The sequence below is a fragment of the Vitis riparia genome, chromosome 14 (assembly GCF_004353265.1).
Source record: "Vitis riparia cultivar Riparia Gloire de Montpellier isolate 1030 chromosome 14, EGFV_Vit.rip_1.0, whole genome shotgun sequence".
NCBI classification, from domain to species: Eukaryota; Viridiplantae; Streptophyta; class Magnoliopsida; order Vitales; family Vitaceae; genus Vitis; species Vitis riparia.
The window spans coordinates 11,704,375-11,730,179 of record NC_048444.1 but is presented as its reverse complement, the minus strand read 5'-3'; the positions used below and the strand labels follow the sequence as shown (position 1 = coordinate 11,730,179).

The window sequence follows — 25,805 nt, the reverse complement described above, 5'->3', positions numbered from 1 at the left end:
CCTACCTGTTCTTGATTAAAAAGCTTTCATTTATTTCATAGTGCATTAAATCACCACTTGCATATCCTTTAGTGCACTCTTGTTTATCATCCTACCTTTGTCTTGTATTTGAGCCATCCTTAAGTTAAGTTGAGTGATTATATTTTGTAACAATCTGAGTATTAAAGCCTTCAAGAGGATTGAATCTTAAAGAGGTTGTGTAAGAGCCTATTGGAGCCGGAATCCAAGTGTAAGAAGATTGGAAGCTTGGTTGAAACTTCAAGTTAGTGGAACCTTCACTCGGTTAGGAGGTTCAGGAGAGTGGACGTAGGCAAGGAAGTGTCGAACCACTATAAACCCGAGTTTGAATTCTCTAAACTCTATCTCTTTACTTTGCTTATATTTTGTTTAAATTTATTGTGATTGAAAAGATTTAAAAAACCCAATTCACCCCCCTCCCCCCTCCCTCTTGGGTGTTTTTCTTAACTAAGCATAACATTTGTTTTCTCAATATCTAACTTAGATTATTATAACTTTCTTTAGAAATCCTAATGATAAAATTTATTGATTGATTGGTGACAAAAAATATTTATTGTTAAATTCTCATGTAGGATTTTTACTTTCTTATGTTGTATCTTTTTATTTAATATAGTACATATCATATTTGCTAATACATGTTTATGTTTTATTTACATATAATATTGATTGCTTAATAAGTATATTCTAAGATATTTGGCTCATTAATTGTACAATATGTAATAATTGATATTATTACCGCATATATCAATTTATGGAAGCTTGATTGAAAGCTCTAGACGAGCTCATATTATGTCACTAGTTGATTGATGTCATTACTACATATATCAATTTATGAAAACCTTATTGAAAGCTCCAAACAAGCTCATATTATGTCACTAGTGGAACACAAATCCATATGAATGATACTTGATGTTCTATCAAATCTAGAAGAATCTGAGATGACCAACTTGGTCCCCTAGGGTGAACAATGATGCATCAACTTCTTGAAATGTCAAATGGATATTCACTAAAGAACCATAAGTTTCTTCAACTAATCGTTGGTATATTTGAACCTTTGAAGGATATTATTACATTTTATGCAAATTTCTAGTTTAAAGGGACAATTTTCCCACCATTATGGGGAGGCAAGTCAATTCCAAAAGAATGATGAAACATTACATGGTATGTATTCTCCTTGTCTTATCTTGATCCTTGTACAAGGCAGTGCAAACTAGAAGTTCAGAGGATTAATCATTTGTAAGGACTTGCTAATTAGTTACCTAATGTTTTCACAAATATAAAGAAAGTAACAAAGTCATGCATACCGGCAGTGAATACCCCGACACATACTGATATCCTTGAAGGACAATTAGAGAATGTCATAGAAGTGAATCTGAGACACGTTTGAAGCTTGATAGACTTATTAGCTCAAAGAATTCAATTCCTAGAAAAAGAAAAGGAAAAACATATGAAAAGTTTGGTACTCTTGAAAACCCAACTTGATAAACTATTAGCCCTTGAAAAGGCATAAATTGATCAAATACCGGTATCTAAAACTAAAGAGATCTCAATGAGTCACATAGGAGAAACAAGGAACCGCAGTGACATTATCATAGACAATATATTTGTATTCCAAGTGGCTATAGATATCACGAGAATAATGAAAATCAAGAACCACAAACTGTGGATGAATGTCGAAAAAGGAATGATTGGCCAAAATGGAAAGAAGCAATCTAAATAGAGCTAAACTAGTGAGCAAAACGAAATGTATTTGGACTTATAGTTTAAACACCTAGAAACATAAAACATATTGGATATAAATAGGTCTTTATGAGAAAGCGAAATGAGAATGATGAAATCATAAGATATATAACATGACTTGTTGCTCAAGGTTTCTCTCAAAGATTTGGTATAGACTATGAGGAAACTTATTCCCCTTTAATGGACGCAATCATATTTCAATACTTAATAAGTTTAACCATCTCTGAATGACTAGATATCTATGTCATGGATGTTGTTACAACCCATTTATGAGTCTATAAATACTGACATATATATGAAAATCCTTGAAGGATTCAAATTGCTTGAAACAACTAATCCAAAACCTTGAAAAATTTACTCAATCAAACTACAAAGATCTCTATACGTATTAAAGCGATCCGGATGCATGCGGTATAATCGTTTGAATGAGTATTTGTTAAAAAAAAATGTGAATAATCCAATTTGCCTATGTGTTTTTATCAAGAAATCGAAAACTAGGCTTACAATAATTGCAGTATATGTGGATGATTTAAAACTTCATAGGAACTCTTGAAGAGCTTATAAAAACAACCAATTATTTAAAGAAGGGATTTGACTTGAAAGATTTGGGGAAAACAAAATATTGTCTTAGCCTATAGATTGAGCATTGTTTAAATGACATATTGGTCCATCAGTTGACATATAGAGAAAGTATTAAAATGATTTTATATGGACAAATCACATCCACTTGATTCCCCCATGGTTGTTTGTTCACTTGAAGTGAACAAAGACCCGTTTCATCCTAAATAAGAAAATAAAGAATTGTTTGGTCTAAAAGTACCATATCTTAGTGCAATCGGTGCACTAATGTATCTTGCAAATTGTACTAGACTAGATGTAGCATTCTCTATCAACTTGCTAGCAAGATACATTTTTATCCTAGCTAGAAGGCATTGGAATAGGATTAAACATATATTGTGATACCTTTGTTAAATAAGTGACATGGGCTTATATTATTCAAAAGAATCAAAATTGCAATTGATTGGGTATGCAGATGCATGCTATCTTTCATATACTCATAAAGCTCAATCTTAAACAAGATATGTCTTTACTTATGGTGGTACGACAATATCTTGGAGATCAGTCAAGCAAACAATGGTAGCCACTCTTCAAATTATTCAGAAAGTCTTATAATTCATGAAACAAGTCGTGAATGTGTATGACAAAGGTTAATGATTCAACATATTCAAGAAGCATGTGAACTACCTCCATCAGAGGCAATGCAACCAAGTTACATGAAGATAATGTTGCTTGTATTGCACAAATTAAAGGAGGATTCATAAAAGGTGATAGAATTAAGCATATCTCCCCTAAATTCTTCTATTCCCATGAGCTCCACGAGAAAGATGAAATTGATGTTCAGCAGATTCGATCATGTAATAATCTAGCAGATCTATTCATAAAGGAGTTACCTTCGACCACATTAAAAAGGTTAAGGTATGACATCGAAATGTGAAGATTGAGAGATCTACCAATTGAAGTATTGAAGAAAACATGATCATGTCTATATGAGGGGGAGAAAACTAACTGGATATACTGCACTCTTTTTTCCTTCGTCCAAGTTTTGTTCTACTAGGTTTTACTAGAAAGGTTTTTAACGAGGTAGTTACCATATTCTTATGATCATCAAAGGGAGAGTGTTATAAAATATGATAACTTGTGGATATGATCATCCATAATATCTCTTTAGGACTCCCTATAAAAGGGAGGAACCCCTAATGAAAATCTATTAAGTTTTTCTTGTGCATTTCACCCTTCTTTCTTGTTTTCTTCATTTTCTTCCACTTTGTTATAACAATAAACTATTTTTTAGGATATTTTTATGATCTCTAAAAAAATTAAAAAAAGAACACATTTGATAACAAAAGTAAAAAATAAAAAAAAATAATTTGTTATTTTAAAAAATAGAAAATAAAGTATTTTTAATGAACATCTTTTAATTATTTTCACTTATTTTAAAATTGTTTTAAAAATTAATTATACAAATATAAAGAATGATTAAAAAAAATATTATATATAAAAATTATTTTTAAAATATATTTAAATATATATAAAACAAGTCAAAAATATTTTAGATTCCGAACATATTTTTGTTTCACAAAACATTGTACACAAATTTTCATAAACTACACTTCCAAAACAGAACATTATCTTCTCAATCCACATGGCGGCTAGCTAAACATAGGTTTTGCCAAAGGATATACATGATGCATGCCTTCCTTGTTACCTCACTCTTCACATCATCCACCAGCTTTTATAGATAGCTGTAGAATCTATTCTTGTCTCCATTTCAGACCTTAACAGAAGAACCCCGTTACCGGGTAATTACAGTAGATCCAAACACATAACTCCAAACACTAGTCATTTGTTTAAGCTAATTAAGACCCCAAGTATGTCTGTGTTAGGCTAAATATTGACTTCCTCATCACCAGCGTGCTTCACTTTCTTTTGAATTTTTATCATTTGAATCACATTTCTTATAGAGACATCTGTAGGTATTAATTATAATATGAACTACACGGTCTGTTGACCTGAACAGCCTCCCCTTCTATATAAGAAGACAGGGAAGAAGCAACTGTACTGAGAAAACTCCCATCAATTTAACATTGCTCACTTGAAAAGGAAACCCAAACCCACTTCAGAAGAGCATCCCAGATTCATAATTTTTCAGATATCCTTCTGTTTCCCATCTTGAGAAAATTTTTGCTATCATTTTACATAGTGTCCAGTTGTTTGAACAGTTATAATATATACCTCGAAGGCCTAAAAGTAAGAGCGATATGGCTTCTGCTCCACCCGCTTTCTCTACTGTAATCAGACCATCCTTGAAGCACAACAGCCATAGACGCCTACGAGTGAGAGCTCAGAGCTTTAGAGATGAAGGTAACCAACCATGCACTTGTGTTGTCATGCATATATAGAATACTGAAGAGAAAGTTTCAAAGGGATTAATTACCATGTTTGATGCTTAATTTCCATTCTTTTGTTTTGGCAGGGAGACAAAGCAATATGGTGGATGCAAGCTTGAGTGTTCTAAGGGAAAGGATAGAACAAGTTCAAATAAAGGAGAGACTGGAGAGGTGTTGCAGACGTGAACATGGGTGGAACTATGCACCAGGGTACAATTACAAACCCAAAAGGGATACCCAATTATCAGATTTCTTTGGCCTGGTGGGTTTGGCTGCTGGGACTGTTGGCATCACTCTTCTCAGTGGTACCCTTGGCCTTTGCCTTGTTTCCCTGGTGGTTCATTTGAGTCAATGAGCTACACAGAGATAAGAATGGAAGTTGTGTTGAGTCTGTTGACAGTTGACAAAGATGATGTGAAATCCAGAAGTTAATTCTTTATGTAAAAAGTGATGTAATGAAAGCACTGTACTTAGGAAATATGATACAAAAGTGGTTGATCAACTACTAATTAGCCATCTTCAGCAGCTGGCCAAGTTGAAAACATACTTCAACTAGGCTTTTCTTAATATATTTTTCTGTTCCATTTGCTGATCAATGAAAGGCCATGGCCAAGTTACCTCAAATTGAAGACTCCCATTTTTCCTAGGACTTCTCTCTCTATGTTAGAAAATACTAAAAATGAAAAAGAAAATATTAAGGGAAATGATTTCCCATGAAACCATGCAAATACTAAAAAAAGCAAATATAATTAAAATTAATTAGATACGCATTTTTAAATCATTAAATCTTTATATAGAAAAAAAATAAAAAATAAGTAAAATCACTTCAAAAAATATATAAAAATAATTTATCAACTTTATATTTATATTTTATTTTTTCTATATGCTTTTTTTTTTAAATTTTCTTTTATTTGCGTTTCCTCCGAAATTTTCCAAGAGTCAACCATACTCTTACGTATTTTAACATTATTATAATCAAACTAGTTTTTGTTAATAGCTCAAAAGCTCACAAACTTATCTTTCCTAAATCTCAAATGTTTTATTCTCAAAGATTTTGATGAAAAATATAAGGGAAAAAAACATCAATTATATAAATTTTGTTTCATATATAGATTAAATAATTTAAAAATGTATAAATTTTAGGGACAATCGTGTTTTGAGTCCAACTGGGTCCAAAAATTAAGATTTAGTCCATAAAAGTTGCATAATTGATGAGAATGATATAAAATGTGAAGAAACCAATATACCCTTCAAAACTATTTTGAGTATTTTCTACCATAATATTTGATAAACTTTTTTATCTTAATTTTTTTTAATAATTATTTTAAAATTTTATTATTTTTAGAAGACTAATTTTTTAAAAAAAATATATTCTAAAAATATATAATTTTTAAAAAACAATTTTGACATACTTTTAGTTATTTTTTACATACATAATTTTTAAAATATATATATTTTCCAATATATTTGATTTTTCAATAATAATAATAATAATAATAATAATAATAATAATAATTTATTTTTATTTTTTTTGGAAAATGGTGTATTTTTTTCCAAATCATTAAATTAAATTAAATTTTATTGAGGTTTACAAAAAGAATAAAATTTAAATTAATGTTTTTCTACTCTCCCTTTTTTCATAGTTAATAAAGGTCATTTTTAGAACTATGTAATGCTTATTACAAATAGTATTTCATTAGCTAATGAAGATCGCGTGGATCACTATGTGATCGCTGGATGTTGTTTACCACCAACCCAATTCTTTAATTCTCTCAAATTTTGTTTGGATCTCCAAATGCTCTAATTTATTAAACACCTATTGACAGACATCTCCCTTGTCTTGAGCTCTGGAATTATTTGACCAAATCTTACCTGTCAGATTACATCACCAAAGCCCTTAATCATGCAATGTGAGGTCATTTTATATGCTTTATGTAGTCTAACTTTTATTTTTAAATTAAGTATATGCTCAATCAATAGCTACAATTCCTCTTATAAACAACAAATTAAGCATTATATAATCATAAAAAAAATAAAAAAATTGAGGCCACCACAAATAAGGGAAAAGGAAAGGAGGGAGGTTTAATGTGAAGAACTATTCTTAACTATATGTAGAACCTATTTGGGAGTGATTTTAGGAAACGCTTTTAATATTTCTAATATTTGAAAATTTTTATCATTTAAATATTAAAAATGTTAGAAATGCTTTTTAAAATCACTTCCAAATGAGCTCGTAGTCATGCACAATGAATCAAAGACTTGTCTTCTTGGTGCTTTAATGTGAGACTGGGAAGGGTAAAAGTTGGAGCATGAGCAGATATAGATTTCACATGGGGGGAGGGGGAAGGAGCTATATTTCCAGATTTATGATTGAATACACCAGCAAACCGTTCTCTCAAATAACCTGCAAAATAATTAAACACATTCAAGTCTATGAATCTGGCCCCACAAATATGACTCAAAATGCATTATGAACTCGAAAGGAAAAAATGAATGGTTTGGGATCTCCAGATTAATGCATGGCTGCAGAAACTACTTCGTTTAAGGGAAGAGCAGAATGAACTAGGTCATTCAAATAATGTGACTTAGAGTTGAATTCATGGTCATTTCTTAAATTTGGAACTGAAAGGTTAGATTTACACAGAATTGATCTCTTAAGACACTAAACCTGAGAGTCCCGTCTTCTTTCCCACTGCATTGGATCCCTAACAAACTATATCCCAGAAACTTCAGTCACGTGGGTCGCTAAGTTACACAATTTCCATTAAACAATCTAAAAGCAAAAAACCAAAAACAAAACATTTGAACAGAAAAATGCACCCATGATAGAATTAACCAGTTTCAGCTCCGGAGAAATGCCACGGTAGCAACACGTGATCCTACTGATCCTCCAAACATGAACGTTGGATATGAGCGAACATGATTGATGTAACGAAATGGAGGAGAATCTCGAGAGATATCTTGGTCTTTGGGAGTATCAGGCTCCTGGGATGCACCAAGTACTCTCTGATTGTAAGCATCCACTTCACGAATCAGTTCATCTTTTGTATTATTACATGATGTGACCACCTACAATGACCAAAAGTGACAAGGAAAGAAAAATGATTTAGGTGTAGGATGACTGGATCTTGTAAGAGGGAAGTTCCCCTCATTAAAAACAAGCATTATAGTAACTAACGAGGACCCAATTCAGAGAGCAGAAATAAACAGAAGATGAAATACTTACAAATATTCCTCCAGGAGTCACCAGTCTTGACATTGAATCCCAATACATGATCCTGAAAAAAAGTAAACGAGAAGTCCACAATTTCTTTATGTATTTGCAATCCATTCCACAACAATAATGGATTTAACGGAAAGTTAATACCACTAATGAGCTGAAATGTCTTTAGACAACTTTTGGTTAACTGGAAAAAATAATATAAGATATACATATTCTAAGGTATCATTTCCATTGGAATATTATATCATTGCATTTTATATATGATAGAAATGATATTTTAGGATAATATATCTAATGGAATATGTCATGCCAAGCTTATATTAGGTTGTAGAAATTGTATTATTTGGAAATCATTCTACAATTTATACTTTAGGTGCTGTTTGGATGCACTTTTTATTTTTCGTTTTTAAAAATAAAAAATAACATTAACTTCCATCTATGAAACCTACCTTAAAAATATTATATTTTTTAAAAAAAATTATTTAAAAAATATGAGAATTCAAATTTTTACTACCTCAAATTTTAAAAATTTTAAAAATAATTTTTAAGGATATGAGGAAAGGTCATACTTTTTATATAAGAGTGATTATATTTTATATAAAAAGTACTACTAGTTTTTATTTCTAAAAACATAAAAGAGAAAGTGTATCCAAACGAGCACCTAGTAAGTAATTTGTTTATTTCTTTTTTTAATAATATTTATGATTGAAATACTTAATTTATAAATAAAAAAATATTATATCATGTTGTTAAATATATATAAAAGCATTGTAGCCCTTGTGGCATGGCCTAAGATGTAAAGGGTGGGGGAAAGTTTGTGGGAGGTGTAAATAAAACAGGTTTGAACATCCCTAAGAGGAGCTTAGCCAGAACATGAGGAGATGACACCTTTTGTATAGACTCCTTGTATAGTGAAGGAGTCCAATCACATTTTGATCAAATTTTCTTGTAATCATGGAGAGGACTTATCATCCTTCTTATGTTTTTATGAATATATATATATATATATATATATATATATATATATATAGATAGATAGATAGATAGATATCTCATTTCTGATAAATAAAACATAAAAAACGTTCATGGGAGGTTCTAAGTTCAAGTACCAATGGGAACAAAAATTTACCTATAAAATAAATAAATAAAATCATTTTTGTATATATTAAATATTATGAAATAATATTGTATATTTATATTATTTTAGGTTGTATTATAGACATTTTTTAATTTTGTTTTTTTAAACTAAAAATTTATTTATTTTTAATCAATATTTTTTGTTTTACAAAATAAGTAACCTAAAAAAATGAAGGAAATAGATGAAAGGAATAAATTTATAATCCATGAGAAATGTATATCTTACATCTCAACTTAGGATTATTATATCATTTTTGTTATAAGGCAATAACCATGGTATCCTAACAAAAAAACGCACAAAAGTACACATGATGTATACAAAAGTACCAAAAGGCCATACACCAAGTGGATGGATACACAAAAACCAATTCTCACTCACCACATAAAGCTTAAGTAATCGATAAAGTCCAACAAGGACATAGAAAAATTCCTATGTATACTCTAAACCACTCCAAAAAATTATATATAAATGTTTGATTGATTGGTTGGTCTACTTTTCAATATTCTCAAATGTTCGTTTATTTCTCTCCTTTCATATGGTCTAGAAAAGGCATAAGGGAGTGTTTCTCCAAGTTTTCTTCCTCTTTCTCTCAACAAAGGATCCATGCTATCTTAGGAGGGTCTTCTCAATTGAATGCATTACCCACTCTATTCCAAGCAAAGTGAAAATCAACTACCACAATGTTACCACTTTCAAGCATCTCTTCCATTCGGTGTCAACTATTATCTCCTTTTAAGTTGGTCTAGTATCAATATCCTTCCCCAAGTAACTTCCCAAGCAAACAAAAACTGAATCTTAATGGAACCCAATGATTCCAAACAATACTTGAGGGGAAGGCCTCCATACTACATTGGCCAATGAATATACCGATTTTACTATAAAAAAAAATACCACTTTGAGATCAGTCAAACCATTTTATCTTCAACATCCTTGACAATTGACTGTGATTGCAATTGCCTAAAAAAAGCCTCCGCCTCCTCTACCTTCCAATCATGGAGTAGTCTTGAGAAACAATGGTTCTAGCATCCCCCTTCCCCTCATGTTCCCATGCTTCCACTGCCCATGCATCTTTGAAAATAGCTATAGAGAACAAAGCAGGAAAGGCCTCTCTAAGGGACAATTCACCACGCTGATCACAACAATTATCCTTCCAAAATTTCACCCTCTGCCTATTGTCCACCCTGAACCCAATACTATTATTGAAAGTCTCCCACCCTCTTCTAATTACCTTCCATACTCCCACTCTATACCTTTTCCTCTTCATATTTCCTTATAATCACTATCTTGTAAAAAGATTCTTTCTCTGTGAAAAATCTGAAGCACCATTTATCAAGTAGTGCTTTATTGAAGCTAGACAGAGTTCTGATGTCCAAACCCTCCTCCCTTTCGTCTATGCAAAATGCTGGCCAATTAACTAGATGAGACTTTTTCTTCTTGGCACATCCTCCCATAGACAAGATAAGTTTATTATATCCCCTCTACATGGGATATATATATGTATATGTATAAGGTTGGATAAGTAATCCTACTACTTTTCTCATCTCGTGCTTGGTTGAACATGGGATATGATATGAAATAATTGATCTTATCTAATCGCCAACCAAACATAAGATAGGATATGTTATCTCATCTCTTTTCCTATCACATATTATATCTCCAACCAAATATGATCTAAGGGAAGTAAAAGGAAAATGTTTGATCAAGTAAATATTTATAGAATACAATAATTAAGATCCGAAAATGTAAAAGTGAGGGATCCCTCATCACAATATGATAGCGAATAAACACAAGTGACATAAGATGTAAGCCCATTTTTAGCAGGGCAGGGAAGAAGATGCCATCCTTACCTTTTGATAGGACCATCAGGATGCAAGCCGATGGCATCTAAAGTCCCCTTATCCATGACAAGTTGAAACTGCCTTTCCAACTTTGACTCAAGAACATCGTCAACCTGGAAACCAGACAGAACACACAATAGTTAATTTTAAAGTAATCAAATAACAAACAGATATTTGGCAAGTTACATTTCATATGAATCCTAACTTCCTCCACAAACTTGTAATAGTAATCTTGTCTGTTTAAATTACACATATAATCACTTCTACTAGAAGGCTAGAACCTTTTATTATTATCATTTAAAATAAGTGGGAGTTGGAATATCCTATGTAAATCAGTAAATGATCACTTGAAATCAGTCTATTCAACATCGGCCATAGCATTTGAGGAAATTTCATTTCAATTTTTCTCACAATCATGTTTTGAGTTTGCTCTAATCAGTCCATTCTTTTTAATTATTGCAAGTCCTTCCAAAAGATGGGTTTGTGTGCCACCAAACTTTATGGAAATGAACAATTGGACTACTTCATTTCATGCAAACACTCACTCAAGGGGTGAATCCAGAAATGATTGCCAACACTTCATTATTCCTAATGACAAGAATACTGTACAAAAAAGGAAAAAAGAAAAAGGGAAATTTTCAAAACAGATCACCTTGTACAAAAATTCCTTTATGAACACCACAGCAAAGACAGGGCATACAGTCAGTGCTCCCCAATCATAAAAAATGGAACACTTCTTATCAACAACTGGTATGCCAGTCATTTTATTTCTTTTGAGAAAAACTATTATACAGCCATTACTTTCTTCATTAATTTAATTATTTCATGATGCGTTTTGCAAGGCTATTAACCTAAGCACTAATTGGCTTGATGTACATTGTTGGTTCATTACCTAGCAACTTAGAGTTTTGGATAGGTCTGCAATTTCGGCAGATTGGGTTAAGTTAGCAACCACCTTGAGCTCAACCCAAACATAAAGGTTGTTTGTGCAAAGCTCAACCCACTATTCAACCCGAGCTGCCCAACCCCAACATAACTCAGTCCTATTTTTCTTAACTCAAAATGAAATTGGGTTAGACTCAGATTAGTAAATACATGTTTAGTTGGTCAGATTTGGAGGATTGAGCAGGTTTGGCTGGTCATAAAATCAACACAAAAACAAGAAACTGAATTTTACTACATATATTTAACAAGGAATTTACTATCAATTAAATGCACATTAAATCAACCTATTATCAACTTACATTTAAAATACATTTAAAAATAAGCTGATCAACAAATTTATAAACCCAATGTAAGAATGGTGATCAAAAGGAATTATAAAACATATCTAAATAAAAAAATAAAAAAAACCAATAACTACTTTTTTTTTTTTTTTTTTTTTGATAGATAAATAAGAGACTGTATTAGTAAAGCCTAGAAGCGGCGAAAAGAGTGCACATGAAGTATACAAGCAACGACCAAGAAGCTAGGCAAAAAGAAAGAAGAAATCTTTCTCCTATCTAAACAAAAGTCACTCTATAAAATCAATTATGGACAAAGAATGATCCTCTAAATACACCATACCCCAATTCACAAAAGTGTACAAAAAAAAAAAAAAAAGTTTAAAAGCATGGTTGGATTGTTCAGTGTCACTAAACACTCTTTCATTTCTTTCCTTCCATAAGGTCCACATTAAACAAAGGGGGGCAGCCCTCTAAGCCTTTTCCTTTCTCTTACTCACAAAAGCATCATGTCAACCTATCAAATTCCTTTTGATTGAGGAATGCAAGACCCACTGCACATCAAAAAGAGAGAAAAGCAAGCTCCATAGCATTGTAGCCTTCTTACAAAATAGGATCAAGCGGTCAATGGTTTCCTCTTCCACTTTACACAAGTAACACCTATTTGGCATATTTCAACCCCTTCTTTTGAGCTGATCAATGGTCAAGATTCTGTTCCAAGATGCTTCCCAAGCAAAAAAGCTTACCCTCATCGGAGCCTAACATCTCCAAATAATACTCCAAGGAAAAGGGTCACTAGAGGCTCTTGTGAAGGAATGGTAAAGAGATCTAACAGAAAAGGAGTCATTCTTTCTATTCTTCCAACTCAAGACATCCTCCACATCTCTATTCAAAACCAAAGGATGGAGTTTCTGAAGCAAGCCCTCTACCTCTTCCATTTCCCAATCATTTAAGTGTCTTGAAAACATCCTATCGGAAAAAAAAAAAAAGTGTCTTGAAAACAAAGGATTCCAACTACCCACCTCTCCACCCTCCTCCCAAGCATCAAACACCCACTCATCCTTGTTGGTCCCCAACCAAAACAAATTAGGGAAAGCATCTTTCAAAGTTTGGTCCTCACACCACAAATCCTTCCAAAATTTGACCTTCCTCCCAATCCCTACGATTAAGCGGGATCTAGAGAGAAATACTTTTCCAAACTTTTCTAATAGCTTTCCACACTCCCACACCATAGGCTCCCCTCACTTCTCTCGAACACCAACCTCCTTCCTCTACCCCAAATCCATCTATGATGACTTGTTTCCACAAAGAATCCCTCTCTACAACAAATTTCCAGCTCCACTTCCCAAGCAAAGCTTTGTTTAGGGCTAAAAGACTGCGAATACCTAAGTCTCCCTGTCTCATATCAGCACAAACCGAGCTCCAATTCACCAAGTTCGGCTTTTTCTCTAAGGCACACCGCCCCACAAGAAGTCTCTTTGGATCTTTTCAAGTCTTGTACACACCTTCCACGGAATGACAAAAAGAGACATAAAGTAAATTGGGAGACCTGAAAGAGTGTTTTTTATCAAGGTAAGCCTCCCCCCCTTAGAGAGATATTGCCTCTTCCACAAGGACAAACGTTTTATGAATCTCTCTTCCACTACGTCCCACACCCTTGAGGATTTGAAAGGGGCACCCAAGGGAGGAGCTTCTCAATTCTACACCCCAACATCGAAATGATATTCTCCAAAGAATCAACCCTTCCTACAGGGATAGCCTCACGTTTATCCCTGTTTACTTTTAAACCAGAAATCGCCTCGAACCATAAGAACACCCAACTCAAGTATCTCAGCTACTCACTATTGGCCTCACAAAATAAAAAGGTGTCGTCAAGAAACAGAAGATGGAGCAGATCCCTTCCTACTCCACTACTGCTTCCCACCTTAAACCCCTCAATGAAACCCCTGCTTCTAGCTCTGAATAGCAACTGGCTGAGAGTCTCCATCATTAATAAGAGATAAGGGGATAATGGGTCGCCTTGTCTCAAGCCCCTAGTGCTGTGAAAAAAGTCTAAAGGGGTTCCATTAATTAAAATTAAGAAATTAGCTGTGGATATGCACCATCCGATCCAATTAATCCACCTCTGCCCAAACCCCATCTTGGACATAACTGACAGAAAGCAATCCCAATTGACATGCTAAAACGCCTTCTCAGTGTCCAACTTTAGAAGTTATCCTTCAACCTGGAGTCTACAGCCTCATTTGCAATGAGCACAACATCCAAAATCTGCCTATCCTAAAAGAAGGCATGCTGGTACTCTGAAACCACCTCCCTAATAGCTAGTTTCAGCCTATTTGTCAAGACTTTGGTGAGTAATTTGTAAAGGTTCCCAACTAAACTTATCGGTCTAAAATCTTTCAACTCTTCTGCACCCCCTTTTTTGGGATCAAAACGAGAAAAGTGGAGTTTAGACTCCTCTGGAAAGTGCCAAGGCGGAAAAGGTCACCAAAAAAGGCCATAATCTCTATTTTGGTAAATTCCCAGGAAAATTGCCAAAATGCCATAGTGAAGCCATTTGGACCAAGCGCTTTATCGCCGAAGAGGCTACATAGGGCTTTGAACACTTCTTCTTTTGAGAAAAGTGCCTCTAAACTTCTGGACCATTTTGTCCCCAAAACACAAAACTGTAAATCCTCAATTCTCGGTCTCCAATCCTCATTTTCCGATAACAAAGTCCTATAAGCCCTACACACACCAGACTTGATATCTTCCTCATCAGTAAGAGTGACCCCATTAATTTTCACCTTGGATAAAAAAATGTTTCTTCTCGCCCTAACATTAGCCATCTTATGAAAAACTTGGTATTCTTATCTCCCTCCTTTAACCAAATTTCCCTAGATTTTTGCCTCTAGAAAGTTTCTTTCATTAAAACGCAATTCTTGTACTCCTCCAAATCCCCCATTCAAGCCTCTACTTCCTCAAAAGACAGAGGATTAACACTCTCCTTTGAATCCCATAATTGAATTCGAGAGAAGGCCTCTGATTTCTAGCAAAGACGTTACCAAAAACTTCTTTATTCCATCTTCTTAGATCCTTTTTAAGAGCTTTCAACTTTTCAACAAGGCAGTAGCTATTAGACCCTGCAACCAAGTACCCAGTCCACCACTCTCTTACTAGCTCTTTGGACCCATCTGACAGAAGCCACATATTCTCAAAGCGGAAGGGAGTCTTGCCTTTTTTAACTTCCCCACCCTCCAAAAAGAGCACATTGAAAGACACTCGAAAAATGATCCACTCATTGGAGACTAGAAAGCGGTCCAACCTTGACGCTGCTTGAGAATTAAGACCACCGTACAGCGTGAACTGACCACCAGAAGAGGGCAAATCCTTTAAACTCAACTCCTCAATGACCTCAAAGCACTTTCTCATCTCTGCTGTCAGACTGAGCCCATTCCTTCTTTCCCCTGGAAATCTAATGGAATTGAAATCTCCCCCCACCCCACCCCCCATGCACTAGGGATCATCCCACAGGCCTTTAATTGCACCCAATTCTTTCCAAAACTCCTCTTTTTCCCTCGATAGGACTAGTCCATAGACACTAGTGAACACCCAAACAAAACCATTTTCCACATTCTTAAAACGTCTCGAGATGATGAGACCATCATGCTCTAGCTCCAAGAGTTCCAGAACCCTATTGTCCCAAAAAATAAAAATGCCTCCTGAGGCACCCTTAGCATCAACTGCACCCCAGTCCATAAACCTTCCAACGCCCAATCTTTTCACCACCTTTAACGACATCTCTTACACCTTTGATTCTAAAAAACAAACAAAATCTGCCTTCTGAGATCTAACTACCAACTTAATCATCCTCCTTTTACAAAGGATCCTCCCACCAACCATCTTCTTCAACTTCTTCAAAAGCAAAACAATTTTTTCTTCGCACCCCTCAATCGGCATTCCGAAGAATCTACTAAAATCTTTGAAATTGGAGAGCTCCTTGTCGGAGGGCAGATCCTCTCTGAAGGAAGCATTCTCAAGGAAAACCACCTCTGACCCATCTTGTAGAACCATAGAGAGAGACCCCTTTATAGAATTGACCCGTGTCTCCAGTGCACCCTCTTCCCACTCAGGGGATCCTCCCCTAAGCTTTTGAATCAGCATTGTCCCTCTGCAATCCCCACCCAGAACAGGAGATTCCGGCACCCATAAAGGAGTAGAAAAAGAAGAAGAAGGCCCTTCCCCCCAAGAAGAACGGGACGGAAAAAGCATACCTTGGAATCTAAGAACTTCTTCTAAGAGAGCGACGTCTGCTAATGGTTTCAAGTTCGCCTCCGAAGCCGTTGGAAATGACACACAAGGGTCGAGGCCTTGGGGTTACCCATCGCCGTGGACGAAAAGCTAGGGCATCGAACATGAAGAATTTCTTTGGGAGAAGAGTGGAAATTCTCCCCTCCTTTTAAAAGACAAGCCCGACCCACTTCCAATTGGGCCTTGCCTAAAGAAAGCCTTTTAAGGTTACCTCCTTTAACAAAGGCCAACATGGCTTGAAATCTAGCAGCAAGGGCCTCCTTCTCTGAGCCCAACAAAGCCCCTAAAGAACCCGCTCCACATAGCTCCCCTTTCCTTTCTGTACCTATAGTCGTTCCTATCACATTAGGAACAGTGTCCTCTCCCTCTTTTGCAAAGAGCAACAAGTCAACCATCGACACATGGCCATCACCTTTCCCAGAGCAAACTTCAGCCACTCTCGGGAGGGCGCGTGACCCAACCTCACCCTCATCCTTTCCCCCACTTCCTCTGCAACACCACGAAGGTTGCACCTCGTTGATCGATGGAGTAGCCTCCCACCACAACTGGACCGCGAAATAGGTAGAACCGACCACTACCTGTAGAGAGCTAGGGAAATTCCACCCTCTTGCCCCAACAAGTACCCTGGCCCATTGCAAGTTCCTGCGTTCCACTGTGTCCTCGTCAACACCCACAAAGCGACCGCAAGCTTCCCCTAAGTTCTTGAATAAACTCATCCCCCAAAGATGTAGTGGAAGACCCTGAATTCTTACCCACACCTCTCGGCTCTTCCTATCCTCTGTGAGACACCCAACAAAGGGGTTCCACCAATCCAACAGGAGGCATTTTCCTTTAAACCACCTGACCCCTGAGTGCAACACCCTCTCAGCTTCAATGGCATCTTCAAACTCAGAGGATAAAGGGACCTCCTAATAGAGCCAAGTGAAGATTTCCTTTCAACATCCAATTGGACTAAGCCCAAGACTTAAGGGAAACGAGGTCTGGGGGCTGATCAAAAAGTCCCCCCCATCTCCCCGCCAAGCTCCTACTCAAGACTTCCTTGTTGCTGTCAATCACCCTCTTGTCAATTTCTAACTACAAAGCATTCCGAAGTTCAGCAAAACCGGAAAACTCTGCCTCTACTGTCGGGTCCTCCTTCTCAACACTAACCCCTTTGAGACCCCTCCCACATGAAGAAGAGGTTGAGGACTCCTCTTCCTTTTGGGTCAAAGAGAAACCCAGACTTCTTAACTTCCCAACCAAAAGTTGTCAACCCCCAACCACACTCGTACCTTCAAGGAACACCAAGGAGAATCTCTTACCTTCCACATCCCAGGTTGTGCAAAACAAAAACCGTCTTCCTTTGTTAGTGCACAACTCCAACTGATACCTTCTTCCCCCCTCCGCCCAAGCTTTTTTGAAACGCTCCCCGACTTTGAGACAACTATAGGTCCCAACCCCTTCCAAAAGGAAGTTTAAGCCTTTACCACTGAAACGAACCCAAGAAGAAAAGTTGGGGCCCCTTTCGCAGACTGTTCCGAACACTTTCCCCTTGACCTCGTCAACTGAAGTCTCGAAGGTCTTCGAATCCACTCCAAACCAACACTTACCATCGAGAGAAACCACTGCCATTCCTCACCTTCTTTCAGCAATAAAAACTAATAACCACTATATAAACTTAATATCTTTTTAACTAATATTTTATCAATCAACCTACATTTAATAAATTAAAAACCATAGATAATATCCATTTAACTAGAAGCCTAGAACCTTTGCAAACTAAATAACAATATGCAAACATCCTTTTACTCAATGAACCTAATAATAACAGCCCTATGTTACAATCGATAGAATGAATTAAAAGCTCCAAAATAAGCAAAAAAAAGAAAAGTAAAATCAAATAATACACACACACACATGCATAATTAATTTGGATATTATATAAACAAATAATTGGGTTTGGATTGGGTACAGGTTGCCCAAGCCCTCAACCCAAATTTAATTTAGGTTGATATTTTTTTGCCTAAACCCCACCCAAGTTGAAAGCTAATTAGTGGAAGCCCATATAATCAAGTTGGTTTTGGGTAGGACTAAAACAACCCCACCCCCAAAAGAAAGTTGCAGCCTTATTTGTGGGTTAAATTGATGGGTATAACTGTAGTTCTAAATTGGTGGTTTTAACACAATTTTAAATAGATACATAGGATATATGTATGTCTATATAAGTGCCAACGGGGGCATAACCCATGTAAACTGGGAGTATACCTGGACTGCACAAAGAGAAACTGGTTAAGGCCACTAGAGGTTTAAGACAAGGAGACCCCTTTCTCCTTTCCTTTTTACCATTGTAGTGGATGTCCTCAATAGGATGATGAATAGAGCATAGGAAAGTGGTTTATTTGAGGGGTTCTTAGTTGGTGGTTATAGAACTAGAGTGTCTCTTTTACAATTTGCAGATGATACTATTTTCTTCTCTAAAGCCTATCTGAAATTCTGCAAACCTTAAGCTAATCTTTTTGGCTTTTGGGTAAGAGAAGAACACTCTTTCCAATGTTAATGTAAGACAAGAGCCGATATCCAAGTTGGCCTTGACACTAGATTGTAGAGTTTTTAAAGTGGCCACTATCTTATTTAGGTCCCTTTAGGAGGGAATTCAAAGACAATAGGATTTTGGGACTGGTTGATAGAATTTTGCAAAGGTTAGATAGGTGGAAAAAGGCTTTTTTGTCTTTGGGGGAGGATAACCTCAATTTAGTCATGTTTATCTTACATCCCTATCTATTTCCTCTTTCTTTTCAAAATCTCATCATCAATAGCCTTAAAGATCGAGAAAATGCAAAGGGATTTCTTCTGGTTAGGGACAAGGAAGGGGAAGAAAGATCAATCAATTGTGATGTAGTGTGTAGGCCAAAGGAATTGGAGGTCTAGGGATTCAGAAGATTTCCTTGAGAAATTGCACTCTCTTAGGCAAGTGGCTTTGGAGGTTCCCTAGGGAAAGTTGTGATCTTTGGCATCAGGTTATTTCAAGCATTTGTGGGACACATCCTAATGGATGAGACGCCAACGTTTTGGTTAAATGGTCACATAGATGTCTTTTGAAGGCTATTGCACAAGTCTTTCAGGACTTTTCCTCATACACCCGCTTTGTGTGGGGAATAGGGAGAGAATCTAATTCTAAAAAGATTTATGGTGGGGAGATCAACCTTTGTATTCACAATTTTTAGGTCTTTATAAAGTTGTTTCCATGAGAAATCTCATTATCTCAATCATCCTTAGTAATTCCCATTTGTCTTCTTGGAATTTTAACTTCTATTGCAATCTCACTAATTCAGAAATTGAACTTCTTGAAAGATTCATGTCTTCACTTACTTAAATGTACTTGTCTCTTTCTGCAAATTCAAGAGCTTGGTCCCTGTCCTTCTTTGCTTTGTTCTTGGTAAAATCTTTTCATGGTCCTTTCAACTAATTTTGTTAGGAAATCAAAAGCCCCTTCAAAGGTTAAGGCCTTTGCTTGGTTAGTGATGCATAAGAAAGTAAATACCAATAACATACTATAAGTGAAAAGACCCTACAAATCTCTTAGTCCTTAGTGGTGCATTTTATGCAAAGGAAGTGGAGAATCAATTGACCATCTTTTTCTACATTACCCATTAGCATTGGGGCTTTGGCCTAAGCTCTTCAATGTAGCAAATATGAATTGGGTTCCTCCTAGGAGTATTGGAGATATGATGATTATATGATTTAGAAAATTAGGGAATTCAATCAGAGGCGAGATTCTATGGCAAATCATTTGAATCACTATACCATGGATTGTGTGGCAAGAGAGAAATATTGGGATTTTTGAGGAAAAATACAAATTGAAAGGGATGTTGTGGGATCTTCTTCACTTCTAATCCTTTTAGGCCTCTTGTACAACCGCTTTTAGTCTATAAGTCAAAAGGGGTGGATAACATTGAGAGAGTTTGATTTTAGTTTCTGAGATATTTTGTACATGTGTTTATCTGTTGTTCTCCTTATATAGTGAATGAGTCTAGTTTTACTTTGATTAGGTCTTGTATTTTGTGGGAAAGCTCTCATCCTTTCCTTAAACTTTACTATTATCAATATATATTTTGTTTTTTATCAAAAAAAAAAAAAAAAAAGGATTAGACAAAAGAATACTTAAAAAGTTAAAACAGGATCTTACATTGAAGTCATGAGCAACACTGTAGTAACAGGAGAAACTAGAAAATCCTTGCATCTCATGGTATTGGCAACTACTATGTGTATTACATATTTGAAGCATAGGAATTTCAATCAGGATAATAGACTATAATGGTTCACAATTCAAATCCAATCTGAAACTTTTTTTCATACCAAAAAATTGATGTTGGTGAACCCATCACGATCAGCAAGGCTTCGAGCAAGGTCAATTGCCCCTTCACTATAATCAGTTCCAGTTAAATCAGAGAACCTGAAGCCAGAAACACCAATCAGCTGGTTTTTTATGATTCTCAGTAATATGCAATAGTAAAAAACTTATTTCAGTTTTTAAACAAAATATCAAAATTCCAGAAAATTTATAAATTATTAAAGATTATCAAGTTGCCAAATGTTTGTTATTTCAAGGGTTGACATGTTTCAAATTGTTTGTTTGTCTACTTTATGCATGCTTGTTTTTGTTCAATGACTATATATATCTATGTATATAAAGCTAGTTTCTTTTGAGAAAGCAACATTATTTTCCCTTCAGTCATATATCCAGGTACACATATCAGAGCACCTGTGTTATAAGACATTGCAGGTTAAGTGAATTAAGCATTTAAAACATCCACCACCTCATCTACAGAAGTCCATGTAACATAGCTTACAATTAAGCCACCTTAAATCCTAGATTGTTCCCCGCATGGGCCAATTATTTGCTATCCCCACAATGTATCAAATCCTCAATAAGATTACCCATGCTTGCCATAGACCAGTTTATACACCACATGTGTATCAGATTCTCATACAGAAAACGAATATGAAATATATTCAACATGTGTGTCCCAGTTAACATAATGGACATAATGAACTGTGTTAACTTAGCAGTATTAATGTAAAACTACAGGTAAAAGTTTAAAGAATACCCCTGCTTAGCGAGTTCCTGAAGAAGCAAACCATTGCCAGTTCCAATGTCGAGTACACTCCAACTGGACAAATATTTCTCACCCTGTTCAACAGGCTCAGATTTGGCATCATCAAGATGATTGGGCATGTGACCTTGAGAAATCTCAATGCACAAGCTTTTGGTCCAGGAAACAACAATCTCCATGACTTCAACCCCAAACCTGTAGAAATGGGGAAAAAATCCCATAGATGAATTTCCAATACAGTACAGTGTAATGGAATAATATTGCACAAAGGTAAAAATTAGTAAAACCCTGTCCATGTGGGGAGGATGAAGCTGCTCTCCAATTTTTAGCCTATGAAATGGAACACTTCAGAAGTCCTTAGCTACTACTGAAGCCATGATAAAGTAATCACTACAACCAATTACAACTCCTTCCCATGTCAGAATTGTTTCCTCCAAAGCCTTCATGTTTTTTCATCCACATACACCATGTAGATTGCAAAATTGCAATAGGCCAAGAATTCAACCAAACTGTGCCTCCAAAATCCTAGAAATCACATCTCAACAAAGAAAGATACAATTATGAAGCACTGCAAGTCAGAAACCAAGCATCCAGAGAAAGCCCAGCAGCCTTTGCCGCAATCCAATCCCTTTCCCCCTCCTCCTCTCCAATTCCCACATGCACTCAAATAGTCAATAAAATAAATTTTACTTTCTTCTTTTCCAAATACACAAAATATATTGCAAGCATTTACCTATTTTATGGCCATTGTCCAAAAGGAGCTTTTGCTAGGGCCAGTTTAGAGGACCATATTAACATGAAATGGGTGGACTCCAAATCATCATGATTTGTATGTGATATTGATGTATGAGCATAAATAAGTAAATTGGAACATCATGAATAAAGTGTCATATCAAAGGTTGATCAATTTCTTGTTTTGCAAATAAACAATTAAAAAAGGTTGTAGGATCACAGATTAGCATATTATTCTAAATCCACAGTTCTATGACTGAATTTAAATAGAAACTAGTACCTTATTAGAATCTTTTAGTCACAGAATATTCATATTGAGAAAATGGTAAACATTCACTTCAAAAATGCCAAATGTAATATACTGAAAACATGTTTTGAGAAAGTGCATGACTATTGATTCTCAAAAACGTTCACATTTTATCTCTAAAAGAGATGAAAAATAAACCCTGAGATGCCTAAATCTATGATCAAGCTGGGTTTACAAATTCAGAATTTTTCTAAACTCATCCCTTCTTATCTAAGGTGCAGTATACCAAGGGTCAACCTACAACTTATCAATTAAAATATTTGTTTAGAGCTATCACCAAGCCAGTCTTGTCCAGCACACTCTCAAAAGAGGGAATCCTGAGTAGGACTTGCACCATGGAGACAAAAAGAAAGAAGATGACCTCTTATACCAGTCTGAAAGAGCATGAGAGAAAAAAGGCAGTCATCAACAGTTTGACACTGGTGGCTGTCCCATCCCTTAGGGAGTGGAGACTTACAGGAAATTAAGGAACATAGAAATGATACCATTGTCAAGTTGATGCATTTACCAAAAGGAGGCAATAGACACCCACTTATTTGTCGACAACTCAAACCCCTATGATGCAAGTGAAAGTGGTTCCAAAAAAGAAAATTAACCCTCAACAAGTAACAAAGAAAATGGGTTAAAGTCTCTACATTGTATTCAAAGAAGCACCCACAATTGGAAGGAGCCTTGCTTTGATTTAGGTGTGCTTTGATTTAGGTGTCCCAAATTGCACAATTGTAATGTATGTGGATTAAAGAAAAATAAACCAAAAAACAAAAAACCCAAAACCAAAAATTTTACACATACAAAATAACTCAAAATAAAGGTGAATGTAGAAATAAGGCAAATAAAAGGATAACAATATAGCTGCCTATAAATTAAGTGTCCACCGTATGCACAAGCCATGAGAAAAAAAAATGTAAATAAAATACAGATGTTACATGATCAAACCAAAACTCACCAAACTTCACCAGTATGGCCATGTTCACGGAAATTTGTCAATTCATCTGCATATGCAGCATCCCAATAACTCTGAAGACCTAGCATCGATGTCACCACTTCAGAATCCAGTTCATCCTTGTCAGAACTGCTCACACAATATGTGCTTTAGAAACCAGAGTTAAAATTTTAAATATCAATACATGAATACCAATATTTTAGATCTTCTGCCAACATTATGATTTAAACAAATGTTCCCCCCTAGTCAGTGGACCCATGTTCATGTTTCAAATTATGAGCAATTTTTCTGGTTCTAGATAATTTACTTCTAATCTGTTTCTCCAACAATCAAATAAAAATTAAGAAAACCTAATAAAACCATCCCACTTCCAATTGAATGCTCATTAATTTCAAAAATCTTATTAAAAAAATTCACATTTCCAGTAAGAATTTTTTCAAGAGCCACAGACACCATCTCATTTTCACATTCCACTTCATAATCTATGATCTTCACAACATAAAAATCCACTCAACTACGAACCTAATAAACTATTTCCTCACTTGAAGTGCATTTTTTTCTCCTTTTCGAAAAACCAGAGCATGAGAGTGCATAAGAAAACCTAAGATTCGGAATTTTTTTTTCCTTTCATTTCCTTCTACTACATTTTCTCAGCAGAAAAACAAAAAAAAAACATTTACACCAATCTAACAAATAGTAACCTGTAATCTGAAGCGGCACGGAAGTTTCCGGAGGCGAGAGCGTCGGAGGCATCGGCATGGCGCTGATCATCGTCGAGAGTGCTTCCGTAGTCGCTCTTTATGGACCATGAGTCGGCAGCCACGGAGCGGTCGTCATCGGAGACCAGATCAGCGTTGGTCGGAGCTCTGGCCTGAGGGATATCGGAGTCTTCAGGCGGCAATCGGATTCCGGCCATAGCGTCAACGACGAGGGAAGACTGAGACGCAACTTCCCGAGAGAGGACAAGAATGAGGATGGGCTGGGTTTTGTTGGCACAATTGGGCTAAGCCAGGACATTTTGGGCCCAATCGACCATTCCAAAACGGTGACCCAAACACTGAGGCCCAATCGGGTCCCACCCAAACAAAATTTTTGGCAAGATATAGAAGAGACCTTTTTCCATTTCAATCAGGGAAAAGAATAATAATAATTGTAAACAACAATATTCTCTTATATGAACATTATTTTTGAAAATATATATATTTTTAAATTTTTTTACTTTCAATATAAAAAGAATTTCATTTAAAAATTATTAAATTTAATTTTCTTTTTTTTCCTCTTATTTCCCACAAACCTGTAATAATTGAAATTTTTATGGATCCAATATTACCTAATTCGATATCAAAATTCCAAAATTCTTTGAAAATGTGACTTATTAACAAAATCCCTTCATCTTATTGTATTTTAAAATTGCCCAAGATTTTACACATGAAAACTTTTTTTATTTACATTTAATAAGAATATGGAATTGGTGGATGGACAAAGATCATAGCAAATGAGAGAAATATAATGATGAAACCTAAATAATCTTTATATTTTATCTCAGCTCTTTATGTAACATCAAATCCTGAGTATTTAATCTTGAACTAAATAAATAATACATTATTTTTATTATAATTTTTAGGGAAAAGTGTGTTTTCAATTGCTCAAATCAATTATGAAATTGAGAATCGAACTTCCCCATTTTCAAGTTAAGTATGCTAATCCCAAAAATAATTTTGATTTCATGCACTGAGGGGCTAAGTTGTTTTTTTACACCTGATATGTCCTCCCCATACTGCTAGATAAGCCTCCACATTTGAAAAACCAAAATCCCTCTTAAATTCTCTCCCTCTATTAGGGGTGTAACTAAGGACAATTTGGTCAGCTTTTGGATAAAAAATGAATTTAATAGATATAGTCGGTTTCATATATAAATCGAATAGACCAAATTTAGGGTAAAAAAACTAAATCAAACCAAGCCTTTTGAGGTTGATTTGGTTCGATTTTTGTGGATTAGTTTTGACCCAACTTAATAATCTTTTTTAGTCCTAAACCTAGTTGTAAATTTGTGTTTGTTTTCAACCTAAATCTCATTAATTTGAGTTTATATTAGACCCTAAGTCTAATTTGTTTTTAAAATTAATTGAAACCAACTTAGATTTGATATTAAAAATATATTAAATGCATTTAGAAATATATTAAATGCATTTAGAATTAATTTGACAACAATATAAAAACAATGAATTACTTGAATAGAATCTAATATAAAAAAAAAAATTATCAAATATCAAACAATTATATCTAAGTTTTTTAATATCATTTTGGTTTGG

At 35.2% G+C, this 25,805-nt stretch overlaps 2 protein-coding genes across 2 annotated transcripts; one reads left to right on the top strand and one right to left on the bottom strand.

Moving 5' to 3' along the window:
- The first annotated feature begins 4,436 nt into the window (after positions 1 to 4,436).
- Positions 4,437 to 5,273, top strand: LOC117931174. The gene is made up of 2 exons (XM_034852087.1): positions 4,437 to 4,680; positions 4,793 to 5,273. Exons 1-2 carry the CDS (start codon positions 4,578 to 4,580, stop codon positions 5,059 to 5,061), a joined length of 372 nt encoding a protein of 123 aa, XP_034707978.1. The 5' UTR covers positions 4,437 to 4,577; the 3' UTR covers positions 5,062 to 5,273.
- A 1,973-nt stretch (positions 5,274 to 7,246) lies between these two features.
- LOC117930789 (EEF1A lysine methyltransferase 2) lies at positions 7,247 to 24,457 on the bottom strand. The gene is made up of 7 exons (XM_034851518.1): positions 24,195 to 24,457; positions 23,497 to 23,622; positions 21,506 to 21,706; positions 20,754 to 20,850; positions 10,915 to 11,018; positions 7,933 to 7,984; positions 7,247 to 7,775 (listed from the first exon to the last, which is right to left on the bottom strand). Exons 1-7 carry the CDS (start codon positions 24,407 to 24,409, stop codon positions 7,548 to 7,550), a joined length of 1,023 nt encoding a protein of 340 aa, XP_034707409.1. The 5' UTR covers positions 24,410 to 24,457; the 3' UTR covers positions 7,247 to 7,547.
- Between the last annotated feature and the right edge of the window lie 1,348 nt (positions 24,458 to 25,805).